This window comes from Chelmon rostratus, chromosome 6 (assembly GCF_017976325.1).
Source record: "Chelmon rostratus isolate fCheRos1 chromosome 6, fCheRos1.pri, whole genome shotgun sequence".
In the NCBI taxonomy this organism is placed as follows: Eukaryota; Metazoa; Chordata; class Actinopteri; order Chaetodontiformes; family Chaetodontidae; genus Chelmon; species Chelmon rostratus.
Genome location: NC_055663.1, coordinates 20,239,831 through 20,256,678, shown reverse-complemented (window position 1 = coordinate 20,256,678; position 16,848 = coordinate 20,239,831). Strand labels below are relative to the sequence as shown.

General features: G+C 42.6%; 1 protein-coding gene across 1 annotated transcript in view; it reads left to right on the top strand.

Moving 5' to 3' along the window:
* Positions 1-649: 649 nt before the first annotated feature.
* Positions 650-16,848, top strand: part of LOC121607669 (cyclin-dependent kinase 17-like) — a 30,081-nt gene continuing 13,882 nt past the window's right edge. The window contains exons 1-3 of the mRNA XM_041938590.1: positions 650-958; positions 11,333-11,481; positions 16,593-16,757. Coding sequence (XP_041794524.1) covers positions 11,355-11,481; positions 16,593-16,757 — 292 coding nt within the window. The 5' untranslated portion in view covers positions 650-958; positions 11,333-11,354. The remainder of the gene's footprint in view (positions 959-11,332; positions 11,482-16,592; positions 16,758-16,848) is intronic.

The window sequence follows — 16,848 nt, the reverse complement described above, 5'->3', positions numbered from 1 at the left end:
TAAAATCTTCAAATCTGTTGTTGTGCAGAATCCCCAAAGAGAAGCAAGGTTTAGTAATAATCCTACACATAGAACTTAACAGCAGGCGAGGAGGAAGTGTTCGGATCGTTCTTTTAAGTAAAAGTAAAATTCCCAAAGTGTAGAAATACTATGTTGCAAGTAAAAGTCCTGCATTTGAAATACCACTGAAGTAAAAGTATGACAGTATTATAAAAATTTACTCAAAAGTAGAAGCACTCATTCTGCAGTAAAATGGTCCCCTGTCAGGGTTTTTATAATTATATGTGATGATTTTAGATTAACATCAGTGCTGCATTAATGCGTATGTTGCATTTTACTGCTGTTAAGGATTGAGCCAATTTTTATTCTTTTACATGCTGTTCAGCAATACATCCATAAAATCGCCATATGTTTGTAGCGTCACTGTCCTGTGAGAACTTCTGATCTCTAAAAAGTTTTCGTTAGGTGCCTGTGTATTTGTAGGACATCAGCATTTCCTCCGGTAGGGGTCGCTGCGGGGCCGCACCGACAGCCTCTCTGCCTTTTCCAGCAACGACGGTTAGGTGGCGCTGTTTCCCCGCTGACATTTTGATGACACGGCTGTGTGGTGGCAGGCAGGCAGCGTCAGCAGGCAGAGGACACACTCAGATCAACCAGTAATCACCATCGTCTCTCACACTGCCATGGTCCCTCAGACCGACAAAACCACCAACGGCGCTTCCTATTTTCCACCGGGGGTGAAACTTTAAAGCCCGAAAACAAAGCCATGCTGCTGGACGCTACAACCCCGCGGATATAAGCGACATTGAAGACCAGAAAGTAGCTACCACCACACGGAAACCACAAAGAAGAAGCAGTCGGTGTGTTTTTTTTCACGCTCGGAGGGAAAGACGGCATCCGGCCTGAGAAGAAGCTCCGAGGTCGGGGACTCCGGTCGGAGCAACGCTCATCGTTTCTGGTGAGAGTCCCCAACATTTTCGGCGTAGTTTGTGTGAATTTGATTAAGTGAAACAACGGCTGAACCACCGGTTGGAGCCGCGCGGACACAAGGAACATTTCCAAATGCCCCGCGTTGACACAAAACGAGCTTAACAGTGTTTACTTCACAGCCCTCCGTGTGAATGCAGCCGTTTGTTGTATGAGCTATTCAGTCGGTCCCATTCACCGGTGAATGGCCGCATTAAACTAAACCAAACTGTGAGGTGAACTACATGCAGCATAGATGAATGGTAAACTAAGTTCAGGACGGTTAATGCTTCAGCATTTCTCCCGTCGTGGTTAAACATTTGTGTCAGGTTGGTTGTTAAACACCACCATCGCAAGCAGTCGGCTGGTTGGTTGTCAGTAAACTGCACATTTGGCTGTTAAAGGGAGGGTTGGCTAGCGGCTCTGCGTGTATCGTCTTGCATAGTTGCTACCAAAACAATCACTGACCCACATTTCAGCGGTGTCATTCTGGTCCCAATTTTTGCTCAAACTACTTGAAGCGACCGCGCAAACTGCACCAGTCTCCGAGCCCCCGTACGGTCAGTGTTGAGAGCTTTAAGCAGTTTCAGCTGTTGTAGGAAGGCCAGGGCAGGAGCCTGCATGCGAAGCGGTTCGAAGACTGCAGTTTCTAGGAATCTCACCCCAACAGGCAGCTCTCGTTGAATTCCTGTACTGAGGTCCTCCTCCTGCAGGGAGTTAACCTGTGTGGTGGCGCATGTGTGTGGGTGAGAGATGAGTGTAAAGTTAGCAGGATGTTTTAATAGGAAGACATCATTGTTCTGGAGGGGAAGGGATGCTCATGGCAAGCTGATGAGGAAGTTGATTTGGTGTGAAAACACCCAGGAGTCAGTGTGGTCACATATTTATTGCCACATTTATTGTTCACGTGTATGAGTCATGTTGTTTGCAGCGTTATTTGAAGTCTACTGGCTCAGGGCACGTATGATAAATGCAGAGCTGCAATGATTGATCAATAAGTTGTCAACTATTAAATTAATCGCCAACTAATTTTATAAATAATTGGTTTGAGTAATGTTTTAAAGAAAAAAACAGAAATCTGATTCCTGCTTCTTAAATGTGGATATTGTCTGTTTTTTTCTCTCGTCATTTTCACTCTTCATATGTGTGAAACAAACTTTAATAACTACTTTTGTTAGTTTTTGATTTTAGCTTGCTCAGAAACTATACTAGTACCATACTATTACTCGTGCCGAAACAATACCTGGGTTTCATTATGGATACCGAAATATTAAATGGATCATTGTTTTTCTGCAGAGACATTTTTCCTGCAGCAAAAGAAACCAAACATCTCAGATGTTGTTAAGCTTTGTTAAGCTTTAAATACAGTTAAGAATCTGATTTAAATCAGAGATAATCTGATCAAAAATATGTAAAGAAGAAATAATGCAGTGACAGTGACATTTTTTGATGCTGTGCTATGGAAACATTTTTGTCAGTACCAAAGATGTACTGAGGTTTGATATTGTGTCATGCATGTCACTGTTTACAGTTTATATTGTTTTGCTGATGACTGAATGAAAGAGTGTCGTAGCACTTTCCCTCATTTCCTGTGAGCAAGTTCCAATTTGACAGCCACAAGCTGTTGAGCTTTCTTGCAGGATGTGTATCACCCCAGATCTTCAGGAGGCGTGTCGTTTTTGGGCTCAAAATACCTTGTGTCGAGCCTGGTAGCTGCAGGAGGGCAGGGAGCTGTTGGGCGACAGTGTGCCCATGTGTGTTGGGTTGACGTTCCCTTGGTGAAGGCCTTGGGGATGGTGGTGGCAAGGTAACCTGACCCGCTGTGAAACAGCTGTAGCCACGCGGTGCTGATCCCTCGAGTCCCAGTGCAGATCGGATGATGGTCCAGTATGTGTATGGGTGTGTGCGCGCGTGTGAGCATACACATAAATAGATGTGTTTTTGCCTGAGATTAATTCACTGCTTTTGAGTACACAGACAGATTTCTAACCAAACTTCACAGACTTTTTTGTGCTCTTTTTTTGCTGATACTATTGTGTGTTCCCTCTTGAGTGTGTGAGCTCATGTTTAAGCAGCAGGCCAAGACAGCTGGCTGAAGGTTAATGTGTCACCACTCTCTGGGGAGCAGCTGCTATGTCACAGGCACCACTCCGATCTATAGATAGCCATGAATACAAACTCTTCCTCTTTTCTCTGTTGCATTAACACAAGAACTCTGGCACCGGCATGCAGTTCAGGCCTCTCGCATGCAGTTGCCCCACAAGACAAATGCTGCTGCTTGCAAGTTTGGCTGTCTCCACTCCCTGATTCTCCATCTCAGTTGAAACTGGAAGTGTCTGGTGGTAGTGAAGACCCCACTGCAGCCGCTGAGCCAGCTGGCCCGTGAACCTGTTTGATTGAGTTATACAGTAATAACTTGCACCACATATCTGGGTCGTCATCTGCAGTACAGTATTAATATCTGAAACAGGTGAGGGACATATATTGCCTTTTTTCCTCTCACTCCTGGCAGGGTTTGCAGGAGCTGTCTGAACACTTGTTTGGTCTTTATTTGGAAGTTGACATACACACACATACCTTCACCCAAACCAATGTTATTACAGCCAGCATAGCCTCACATATTTGAGATGTGCTAAGATGCTCATAATTAAGTTCTCACTGGCTTAATGAAAAACCATGTTAAATCCATGTATTTGTTTTTTTAATTAGCTAAATTTAGAAACCCCCAGGCACACTCAGCCTTGGCTCAGTAGGTTTTTCTAATCAGGGACTGAGAAAGTAGACCCCTGTTCAACAGCTAAAGTTTGAATTTTCAGGTTGCGTAATAATGACATGATCAGTTTATAGTTTTATTCACAGTTTCCCCACAATCATGTCCGATTATTCAAATACTGACATCCATAAGCAATTGGTTGACAAAAATTGACAACAGTTATGTTTTGCATCATTATATAAGATAAATATGTTGGTGTTTTGGACTGAACCCAGAATTTGAAGCCGCCATCTTGGAATCTAAATGAATAATAAAATATTAGCGAAAAAAAACAAGAAAATAATTGTCAGATTAATCTATAATAAAAATAATTAGTAGTAGCTAGTTACAGCCCCATAAATTATTAATTGATTGTGTGTTTCATGCAGACCTAACAGTAAAAAGTCAGTTACAAACAGGACACCACCATAACTTCCTGCAGAGTTTGTTATAACACAAAACTGTGTGTGGCATGCAGGCTGTCTGAAATTACTACAAAGGCTGCTGAGAGCTGTTTGTGTTTGCAGTTTGATATGGAAACTGATATTCAGATAACCCCATCCTGCCGTCTGCCCTCAGTTAGATAGCAGTGTTGCCTGTTGTTCCCTTTTAACAGCCATGAAAGGCTATCAGGACCTGCTGGTGCGATGAGTGCAGACGGGCAGGGAGGGGCAGGCTAATTGTCGCTCTCTCTGATGCTAATGCTCTGGTCACAAACGGACGCCAGGTGACTTGACTCGGGCTCAGATCCCATCCACGCCTAAGCGATTATCTCCCTAATGAGCCAAGCAGGAGGAGTGGTGATCATGCTGCCTTTTATCTAGAATAAATAAATGCTATCAACAAATCTAAATTTCTGTATTTTTGGGGAAAAAGAAATCTTGTAGCTATAAAAATATATAGGATCCAGTCATCAAAAATGTTTTATCTAATCCACACCAAAAAGCAGTCCAATCACAAAACAGGGAGGTTTTTCAAAAAACTACATTGTATAAAAAAGAAAAAAAGTACTCTGGAGTGACACTAGCCTGCTGCCTGTCTGATCATATCAGGCTCTACTGTATCTGTTGATCTCAACGCCCTGCTCTGAACCCAGCTGGGTCCACAAAGCTTATCTGTCACAATTCATGCTTGCCTTTCATCCATTCATAAACTGTGTTATCAGGTGAAAGCTAAGTGGTGCTTTGGATGCATCATTTTCATTTAGGTGGTGTGTTTAATTTCAAAGTCTTGGTTTAGCTATTCATGACATACTTATCTTAGAAAATTCAAGATTAGTTTTGTGGTTTTCCTTACAATAATTCTGGATTTAATTGTATAGTTAAGGCATATGTCAGAAAGAACGCACATATGTGATCCTACATTTATCTAAAACATTAATAGCAATAGCAAAAGTGTTTTTTTTTTAGGTTACAAATGTAGTCAGTGTTGTAACTACACTTACAAAGTCAACTACAACTACGCTTACAGTGTCTGAAATAGTAATGAGTCAGTTGTAGCTGCAACAGTCTTGAGAACGAATTACATCTTTCAGTAAGCCAAAATGCTACATAGCCCCTCAGTTGCAGGCAGACTGCAGAGTTCCCCTGGAAATTGCTTAGTCAAGGTGGCAGGCAGCTCAGATCCTGATGTGTCATATTTCGTGATGAATTTACCTACTTCCTAAACAGCAGTCACAGTCATCAAATATGTGGCATTTGCTGTGCGAAATAGTGCACGTTTTTGATATTTCCTCATGGTTGATGTTGTGTTTCATAAAAGCGTATGCACTTTTTCTGTTCTTAGTGGAGGTCTTACAGTAAAACACTGCAGGAAGTTGGGAGCTGGAACCATCAAATGTGTGATATTTCTTGGTGAAAAATGACTAATAATCAACCGGTCATGAAAATATTTACGGATTAATTGACAAATCGTTGCAGCACCAGTACTGATAATAAAAATACTGAGCCGTAAATTTGTGAGCACAGCATTCACAACACAGATTATGAATTTGCAGGATGTTCTACAGTAATACCTTTTCTTCCTTGAGTATACAAAACCATTTTATAGTTTAGTATACTATTAAACTGCAGCTACGAACTTGCAATATTGAGCTTGGTCATCTGCTATCTGACTGCAGGCAGTGTTGGGCCACAGAGAAAGCTTAGATGAGAGCAGGTCTGTCACTCAAGCTGTTGTAACCATAGCAGCAGTGTTAATCAGCTAGTGCTGAATCTTATTGCCTGTGAGATCTGTGGCTGTGCGTCACTGGTCTGGCCTGGCCTCCTTCGGCCACGGGCTCTGGCTGAGGTGTCTGTTGTATTTCTCATACACACACACATCACCACTGACCTGTCTGTCAGCGCCACTCGGCCCTGCAGACACAGGTGACATGTATGGCAAGTGTGAAAGCAGGGTGAAGACAGTGTATGTCAGTGAAGATGGAAAAGAGCAAAGAAAAGAGGCAAATATGGTGAATGTTTCACGTAAATGGCTTTAGTTCAGTTCAAACAGATCTTACTGTTTAAGCAACGCCTCACCTGCTGCTGTGTGTGTGGGGGAAAGCATGCCTGCCTGGTTGTCATGCTCAGCTCAGCACCACGCAGCACACCACTACCTCCTGCGTCTCCTGAACAAGCCTACTTTTTTTTTTTTACTGTGCACAATGCAGCCTTTATATAAGGCCCCCATAATGGAGCCAGCTCCTCACTCATGTCCTCATTGTCTTGGCCAGGATGAGAAAAGGCTGCTCTTTAGAAAAGCAAGGCTGAGCTCACCCGTGAATCATGCCAACAGTCACGCTTGTTCTCTGTCTTCTTCTGTAAGTAAGGCAGCCAGGGGCGGAGAGGCAGGCGTTTTCGAGGACCCCAATTCTCCTGAAGGCAGAGGCATTAGGTGGTTTACTGAACCCTGCGGGGGTCACAGAGAGGTTGCGACCTTGCTTTTCCTGTTTCTGTGGGTGGCCCAGACAGCAGTCGCCCTGTGGTGGTAATGTTGGCTGTGGTGTGATTAGTCCATCTTGCAGAAGTGGGACAATTGCACAGACTTATGCAGTGACGGTGGCTTGTCGAGCTGTAGTGTGGCATGGCAGGGGCTGCCGTGGGGGGGTGCAGCGGTTCCTCGCAGCAGGAACTCTGACTGTACCCTTTTAGTAGCCCTCTGTTCATCATCAGCACAGTTGCTGTTAGCTTGTGGCTACAGCAGGGAAAGGGCATAATCCAAATGAGGCATATGTCTATTGTCACTACTGCAGCATCCATAATGCCTCAACCCCCCTCCTCTCCTGTTTCCCCTGCATCCACCCGACTCCCTCCTGCAGACTGTACTGCCAGAAAAACAGAGGTGGAAAATGCAATTTAGCTTACAGCTGCAAATGTCAGAGTTTGTCTGTTTGGCTGGAGTCATGTTATAGTGATTATCGATTGCTGGTTTAGGAGATGAAAATGCAGACGTAGGGTTGCTATAGGGTGTGAGATGGAAAATCAGCATGCATGCAGTCTCCTGCCGTGCTCTGCATTTTCAGCATGGAAAAAGCAGCGAGGTTGCCGTGGCAACAAATCCCGAATCAGCACAGGGCTCGGACCCCTCCATTCCACCCCAGATTTCCCCCCTTCCTCCATCTCCCTGGCCACCTCTCTGCGGATCTGCAGCTCAGACCTCAGACCGGCCTACTTATGGGAGCAGGGATAAGGCTCGGAACACGGATCATGTCCAAAGCTCCACATTCGATCTCAGAACAGGAACGTGGGCCAGCTTGGATATGGGCGCACAGTAGACAGCCCCCCTCTCTACTCTAACTTTCCATGGAACATTCAGAAAGTGATTTGTATCCACAGAGTCTGCTGGATAGTAGGTCATATCCAGTTATTTATGAGATGTTAATGTGCCCCCATCATATACATTCATAAATCAGGAGGGGGTTCTGGATATTACCATGGAAATTGAAGAGAGATTGACTGTGAAAAGCCACAGTGAATGGCCTGTCAGTTTATCCCAATCTGGTGCCAGATAATCCTGATTTGGTCTTATCCCAATGATTGTAAACACATTATAGTCATTTTGGTTGTCCAGAATTAGGGCTCCAACTTGTGATTGTGTTCATTGTTAATTAATGTCCACACTTTTATCAACCTTCTGTTTAATCTGTGAAAAGAAAAAGAAAATAGTAAAAAATAGTCATCACAAGTTCCTAAAGTCTCAGGTAATGGCTTCAGATGTCTTGTTTTGTCCAACCAGCAGCTGTTAACCAGAATGTTAATTTACATTGAAATCCAAAATATGTTGGGAAATATACATCAAATGTGTAGCTTGATGTGGGGGAAAAAAAGACAGAAAACAGTCACGGCAAATTCCCAGAATCTCTTTAAGTAGCAATGGTTTGATGGGTCCGTCGTCGTCCCCTTCAGGGCATCATTCACCAGTGGTGAATGAATAGTTTTCATCAGAATTATGTGTGTATGAGTGTATTTTCTCTATCTAGAGCACATTTTGCAGGCTGTGCGCAAGGCCGCAGCAGGAGAGTAACACAGTGAGCTGTTTGGGGGATGACAGACTGCTTGCCCATACTGGAGCTGACGTGTCATAACTGATGTGAAGCAGTTATGACAGTCCAGTTCACGTTCTGCCTCATCTCGGTTCCTGGAATAATTACATTGATTGTTGCTTGACTAAGAGCACAGAAGTAGGATGAAAGTTGTGCAAGGCTAGACGGGATTTTTATTATGCAAAAATATATCCTAACCAGTCTGAATACAAAAAGCAAGGCTGTAGCAGAGAAGAGTGCTTCATTCGTTACACTCACGATCCTGTTGATCCTGATTGTCAAAAGTGAACTTTGATGTGCGATATGTGCATTTTTTCTCTCACCAGTTCCAGTTCAAAATAAAGGATCGAAAACAAAATATATCCTCAAAAGTAGTGAAGAAAAAGCTGGACCCCATAAATCAGTCCCACTGTCCTGTACATCTGCAGCTCCCCTTGGCTTTACAGAACTTTCAGCTCATTGTTTAGCTGTCCAGTCCATAATGTTTTGGTTCACTCTCGCTGCTCTCACAACATTGTTATTGTCTACCCACTGTACACTACCAGCTCAGCATCAAACAGCAGGCAGACATAGTTAGCGACCATGCTCCAAACATAGTGGAACATTTAGCAGCAGAAGAGCCAGATATTGCCCTCAGGAATTGGTGAAGACCAAAAACAGAACTAAAAGAGACCAAATATTGGACCTAAATTCATCAGGTAGCCAGACGAGACAGTGCCAATGTTGCTCGGCACCTGCTAAATGTGTAAATGGCCTACTGTTTGCCGACAAACAACAACAAACAGACTCAAACAGACTTTGTCAAATAGAGTTGTTGCAGGTTTAGTTTAGATGAGTTCTTACTGGTAACCATAAGTCTGCTGGATGTCGTTAAGATTTTTATTTATTTGATATTGTGATGATAAAGACACAGGAAGGCGAGAGAGAGAGAAGGGCCAAAATCAAAGAAGGAACGTCATGGCTAAATGTTACTCATCCTAAACCACTCAACTAACAGGACGGCCCTTGTTGCATTTACTGTCACATTGCATGAGTTTGAGTATCATGTTCAGACTTTTCAGCTACCACACTTCTATGTGAAGCTGTTAATATATGAAGTTTCCTTGTGTAGTTTAAGTGCTCATGACCTACCGTTTAATATTTCGTCTTTGCACTGCCCCAGTTTGCTTTGGCCTCATGCCCAGTTCAGACAGACGGTTGCTGCTGTCCGCTGTGTGGAGGGAATGGGGGCAGGCTTGCAGCCTCTTAAAACTCTGAGTACAAACCTTTTAAACCAGCCACTGTAGCTCAAAACTTACAGATGATTCAGCAGCTGCATGGCCTGTTTCTCAACCTGCATTCTGTATCTTCACAAACAGATGTTTGTGAGCTGTTCATGTGAAAATAAAGCCTTAAATCACTGATTGGCTGTCGCTGGGTTTTCAGACTTTTTGGTTTGCCAGTTTGGGCTCATGTTTTTCCATCTCCACTGCAATAATCAACAACAATTTTGATGATCTGTTAATCATTTAAGTCATTTATCAAGCACAAATGCCAGACATTGTTTCTAGCTTCCCAAGTCGGAGCATTTGCTGCTTTTCTGTTTTAGATGTAAATTGAATATGTTTGGCTGGTGAACTACTGGTTTGACAAAAGAACCAATTTGGAGACATGACCTTGGGTGCTGGACAAGACAAATTTTTTACAATTTTGTGCCATTTTAGACTAACTGTTAATGGAAGAAATAACTGACTGAATTCATGATAAAATAATTGTATTTACCTTCTGACTGGCTTGATCTCCTCTGTGAAGGGCTTTCGTCAAAAATAGACAAGGCGCCTATTTAAAGCGGAGCCGAGCGGAGACCCACTTCTGTGACACTTCTGAAACGTGCCGCGGTGCATCTGGTGGAATCACATGCTTTGTTTGCTGTCACACCCGTGCCCGGAATCAAGCCATAAAGCTTGTTTGAAGATGATATGAGCCTTCAGCAAACTCATCAGATTGAATCGATCTCTTTGCGGCCAGTATGGACAGGAAGAAAGATTACAGAGACCGAAAAATGTACATATGTATGAGTATTGTCTCAAGAAAAAGCTGATTCAAACGGTCAACATTTATAGGGCAGCCTTAGTTTCAACCGCAGCGTGTTCTGCTAACATGTTCTCCACACGCAACAAATACTTTTATACTACTTGGCTCTGGCCGAGTGAGTAAGTTGTTGTCTCTGGACAGAATTCAGGTTATGAGTGATATTTGGAAGACAAAAGGCTGTCACTAGGGAATAGTTGACAGGCAGCAAGCCCTGAGGAGGAATACTACTCATGTGTTTTCATGTCTGGCTTTACTCATCATCGTCACAGACAGACACTTGTCCACATCTGCAGTAGTAGTGCAGTCATGATCTCTACATTTAGGTCACAGGGAGAGGTTGCTTGTAATCTGCTCCTGCCAAACATTCCCAAATATCTTCTGTCTTGATTTGAAATCTTTTTTTTCTCTCCTCACACAAACTCTCTCACACACATACTGTCTCGAGCTCTCACAATCAGTTACTCTCATGCACACAGTAAATGCGGCTGGAATGTGTGATGTGGACTCGATGTGGCCCAGGCTAGTCCTGCTCCATTCAGTAGCAAATCCCCCTGGTTTAGGATTTGCTTTTACAGTCTGGTGTGCCAGGGACCGTACTCCAAACTTACCCCTAAGAATCTCTCACCGACTTGTCATGTTTTCCCAGGGGGAGGAATGTTAAGTAATGTGCCTGAATGAGCTGAGTCATAATTAACGCCAAAGTGCTGATTGGTCCGTGTCATTGTTTGCCCTGTCAGATACCTGGTGATCTAGCAACGTTTGTGGTTGCAGTTTGATTCTGGGTGTGAGATTGTGAAACATGGCTGCAGGCCGATGAGTTGTATTCTTTTAAATTAAAGGTGGTTTCTATGACGGATTTTGTTAGTGAAATGTCAATGCCTGTGTCAACCCTACAGCTTACAGATAGTGGAAGTATTCCTCTATAACTAAACAAGCTCTAATTTAATCTTATTGTAGCTGCATTATCTTACATTGGCTACAACAACTCAAGTATGGTTTGTTTTATATGTCGTTCTCAGGCCTCCCCTTCCCGAGAGCTCAATGGAGAAGATGAAGCGGTTCAAGCGACGTCTCTCTCAGACCCTACGAGGCAGCCACACCATCGACGAGTCGCTGTCTGAGCTGGCTGAGCAGATGACCATTGAGGAAAACGGCCTGAAGGACAGCGGTGCGTTTTGTATGCTGTTTGTCGATGCTGTGTTTAGCTCCTGGTATATAATATGGTAAATGATTATGAAGAAGAGGAATGTTAGGAATGACAGTTATGGAGTTTAAAACTCAAACTGCAGTTGAATGTCTCTTCATTTCTAAAGGACATGGTAGTCTAACCATTACCGTTAGCAACACATGACTGAGAATGACACAAATGAAAAACGCGACTCAGGGGTTTATTCAGACACCAAACTGACACGTAAAAATTTCAGTACATTTACGTAATAAAGTGCGTGTCTGAAATGGGATTTGGTTTCTGTATTTTAATGGACATTAGGACTTTTATCCAAAGCCAAATCCAAATTTTACCTAACAGTGACCCAGAATGAAAGTGACGCTGCTGAGTATTTTATCAGGTTTCCACAAAGTATAATCTTTAGCTTCAGCTTGCTGTTAGCAGGACTCTAACAGAATTTAAACTTGATGATCGAATATTTCTTATTGAAATGCGCCTTGTTGAGCCGTGGTTTACATGTGTCCTTAGGTTTTATGCATATCCAGTCCTTCGAAAGGGCCAGTCACTTAGAATGGACTGTCAAGAAAATGAAAGTGGCTTTTACAGTAATGACTCCCTCTACTTCACAAATGTATATTGACAATGAACAGCTTGTCTGACACGACTCTTAATTTATGTTGCAGTAGACACACTGTTCCACACTCGCAGACACTGTCGTTGATTACATCATTCAGTTGGACCCACTGAAGGTTGTGGCCTTCAAGGCGTCAGAATAAAAGCACAGTGACACAGCGGCTTATCTCTGCTGATATTCACAAAATCTGCAGGAAGCGAGGGAGGGAGGGAGGGAGCATGCCTCGGTGTGCTACCACATCGTTGCCATGGTGCTCAGGATCTGGAAACATCCTAGAGTTTCCATGACATTGCCACGGCAACTTGGATGACTTGGTGAAACTAGCTAGGCATCTTGGTGCATTTTTCCCCCCTTTTTTTTTAATCTTTCAGCTCCTCTTCTTCTCTTTTGCCCCCCCCTCCTTAGTTGCCCCCCAGCCCTCGAGCTCCTTTCAGGACTGTCCTCAGTTTTCCTCTCTTGTCTTTTGTCCAAATGAGAAGTTTTTCCCCCCTTCTTCAATCAATCAGGTCGTCCAAGTCCACCCCCTCCTCCCCACCGCCCTCTGAGAACTAACTGGGCTTTGTAAAGAGCTTTTTGTATAGTGATTAACACCAGGTTTGGCCAGAGTGTTCTGTGCTTGGTGAGTGGGGACACAGAATGGTGTGTGTGTGTTAGAGAGAGAGCTGGCGTGAGGGGATTTTAGCAGCCTGTAAGTAGGGTAGAGAGGAGACAGAATGGAGTAGCCAGATGAGATGTGATCTGAACTCTGTGATTGGGGAAAGCATTCTGGTCCTGATCTGATTATGTAACTCAGGCCAGCAGCAGCAGCTGCAGAGAGATAAGGGAGAAGTGGCATACGGACCTGGATATTATATAGGGGCTGTGTATTTTTCTGTTATCATAGGAAATCTAGGAAATGCCTCACTGGTGTATAAGCAAACAAAAACAACAAAATAAACTGATGACATGGCTTGTAATATAGGACACACCAACTGTTCCAAAGTTTTGATGTCTGTGCTGACGAAACTGTTATGTAGTGAAATCTGTTTTTTTAGCTTAACAAGACCTGCACACCCACAGGACTCTGAATCAGCCTCAAAGGCGGCCTGAATCTTGTGAGTTTAATTTTTGCAATAAGATTTAAGTGTAAAAAATACGCTGAAAATTGGTTGACCCTGGAAACTGGAAGCCAGACAACCAAACAGCTACGGGGGGTGGTTTAGCTGGTGACGTGGCTTGCTTCCTTTCAAAGCTCACAAATCTTATTAACTATTTATTTTAGGCATTGTGGATATGAAATGAAACATGCGACTGCAACTACATGTCTTATTTCCTGCCTGGAATTGATTCAGGTTTATGATACATTTGATTTAATAGCTGCCATGTTTTTCCCAGCTTAACAATCAGGGCCAACCTTTGATGACAAACCAGTGAGGGGTGCATTTATCTTATAGGATGTTGGAAGGAAAGTGCATTCAGTTGTCTCTTATACAGCCCAAACAAATACCTGCTGAGACTGAGGGTTGTTTTGCAATTCTAACTCTCAGTGAAAAACCTGGAATATTATCCTTTTATTATCAGACCCCGCAAAACATTAGTACTCCTCTAGGGTAAATTTTGTTAAAAAAACAAACAAACAAAAAAACAAAGAAATGTGGGATTCAACAAAAAGTGACACCAAAAATGACTCATTCCAAAATTTTACTTTGAAAGAAAAACTGAGAAATGCAAAGGACAGCTATAAAGGACAAAGAAAAAAACGACTCACAACCCAAACCAGAAACGCAAAGTAACAGACAGGCACTAAACTCACGCTGAAGCTGAAGCTTTCAGGTGTATTGAGCAAAAAAAAAAAAAAAATCTCATCATTGCTCCCAATGCCTAATAAAACCAGAGATATAAAAGGTGTAGCTATCATGGCTACCACGACTCACTTGTTCCCAGTGCTGCTTCAGACATATGAGTCTCAATCCAGCCTCCATGCACTAACCCCAACTACTCTGCCTCTGTTGCATGTTTGGGTGGAGGGTTCATACCAAACCAGACCATCAGTAAATATGAAATGTAGAAGAGAACCTGCACATAACCATCTTTATTTTCTGTGAGTGAGCCATCTGCTCTACAACTGCAGATCCTGGTCTCCACTGCGATTGATGCAGATATCCTACAGTATCCCTCTGCCCTGTCTGAGCTCTGACTGCCTGCTAAACAGCTTCTCTGGGACACTGTTTTCTCCCTGCTCCCCCCACAGTTGGTGTTTTAGTTGGTGCTACTCTATACACGATAAATCTTTCACCCCTTGTCTGCTCCATTCTTACTTTTAGACAAATACTCCTCTGCCAGGCAGGTGTTGACCCTTTTCACAAGCCAAAATACACTGCTGAGACTACAAGACATTATGTTTAGTTACTAGACTCTCTCACTTCTGTCTGCTTTTGATATCGGCCATTTACAGTAAAAGGGTTACACTGGATGAGAGAACAGTCCACATTGTAACTGTCCCAGCTCTGTTTACTATTGAATTATGACCCTTGTTTCAGTGTGATGTTGTAGGAATATTATATTCTGTACTTTGAGGCTGCATTGTGGTTTGTTTTAGAATGATTTCAGATGTGATACAAATATGACAATTTCACAAATTCTTATTATTTTCATGTAGATTTAAAGAACTCCAAGACCCTAAGCTAATAATTTACACTGCACAATCTTTCATAAAAACAATTGTATAACATTTCATCAGTTCTTTTACTTTTATCCTTTCTGTTTCTCTCTTTGTTTTCCTTGTTTTCGTGGATGTTGGCACAGCTCCTTGATCTCAAACATTGTTTTCTTCTGTTTTTCCAGTCACACTCTGTTTGACTTTTCTCTGTTTTAAAGGAAATTCAGTATTCTTGTTCAAATCTGTTTATGGAAACACACACTTGGAGTGTGTGTGGAATAGTATTTGTTTAGCATGATATTGACAATCTTACTAAGTCATAGAAAATATGTGATTTTAGATGCAAATCTATGCATCAGTAAATCACGAGTTAAACCCTCTTATGTAACAGTGATTATATTATGCAGTCTGGTGGTGTTTCTGGGTAACTAGAAATGTATGGTCAGTGCATCAGTAAGCTTTCTGTCAGTTAGCCAGCAAAAAAAGAACAACCTCAAATCCTTACCACTGTCCAATTATCATTAAAAAAGTTAATGAACTTTCAGCCAACTAGATTTTGATTGACGCTTACTGAGATTTGATGTTTGTGAATGGTTGGAAAAAAAGAACCATATAATATGTTCAGAGGCTAAAATTAGTGTATTTCCTTAAATGATTAAAGCTCATATTTGCAAAAAATTACACAAGTGTATTTTAATTCTGAAATAGAGTACATGTGGATAAACATTTTTCTGTTTTAATGCTGTTTCTCACGAACAATATACTCAATAAAGTCAGAAATATGCACATTCAGAATACATTTCACCCAGCGCCCAGTGAGGGTGTGAAATTCACTGACCTTTGGTTGACTATGTGTCAAAAAGAACTAGTTTGTACAGCTTGTTTTCCTAAAGGGCAAAAGTATTTATAGTTGTTGGGCCAATAACCGCATGAAGGGGTTGTGACTGTCGGATTGTTGCTCTCGGAAAGACCCAGAAATTGTTGGACACAGACCTCCAAGATTAGACATTGTAAAGGTGTTGGGGGAAGGGAGTTTTCAAAGCTATTTGAGCATCACACAGGCTGTTTTGATGGAGTATACTGATGCCTTCAGAGTGGAAGTAAACCTGAGAAGTAACTGGTCGGATTGAATCTCAGGCCTTTAGGTGTGTGTTCAAAGGGCAGCAGTATTAATCATATTCATCTTTCAAATGTGTGGACACGAGGGGTTTCACAGAAACCGTCTACTATCAAAATCACTAGTCAACACTTAGCATTGCTGTAGACTAACCTTTCATCTGTGGTTTTAGCATGGCTCACTAATAAAGCAATGGCAATGTATCTACAGCAGATATGTAGCTGGGGGTGCTGTTGGTAGTTGTTGACTACCCTAGTTGTCATGAGTGATTTTAACACTGTACAATGTGGCGTGCTAAGATTGCACAGACATGGTTTTGTTTGAACAATCATTTTCTACTTTACGCCATGTTAAATAACAGAATTTAAGGTATTTAGAGAAGGAAAGACTCCTGCTATCCCTGCCAGAAAGCAGTCGCGTTGTTGGACAAGCATGCCGGGTGTTTAGTCCAATCAGATCGCAGCTCATTTGTAGCTAGCCAATCAGAGAATCTGCTGTGTCACCTTCCCCCAGGTTGGTCCTGCCTACTTTAGTTAACCCATTACTGGTTGTAACGGTCATGAACACCCAACTGGACACTCTAGTGCATATTGTAAACTTTTTCCTATCACTATTCAGGCTGATACTGATCGTATCAGCAGCTCAGGTATTGGCCATTATCTGACAGTGTCATGTTAAACACGTTACACATGTAACATGTAATGTTGTGCCTTCTTCCACAGAGCCCATAGTGAGGAATGGCCGCCCTGCATCGGCCCACAGCGTCCACTCCTTCCTCCACCAGTATACAGGCTCCTTTAAAAAGCCACCACTGCGGCGGCCTCAGAGCGTCATCGGAGGAGGCCTAGGCTCTCTCATGGTCATGCCTCGCAACGGCAGTCGGCTCGGTGAGACACGCACGCACACACACAGACAGGTTGTGATCACATTTGATATTTGTTTTTCCTGTGACTTTAAACAGACTTAGTACAGAAGATT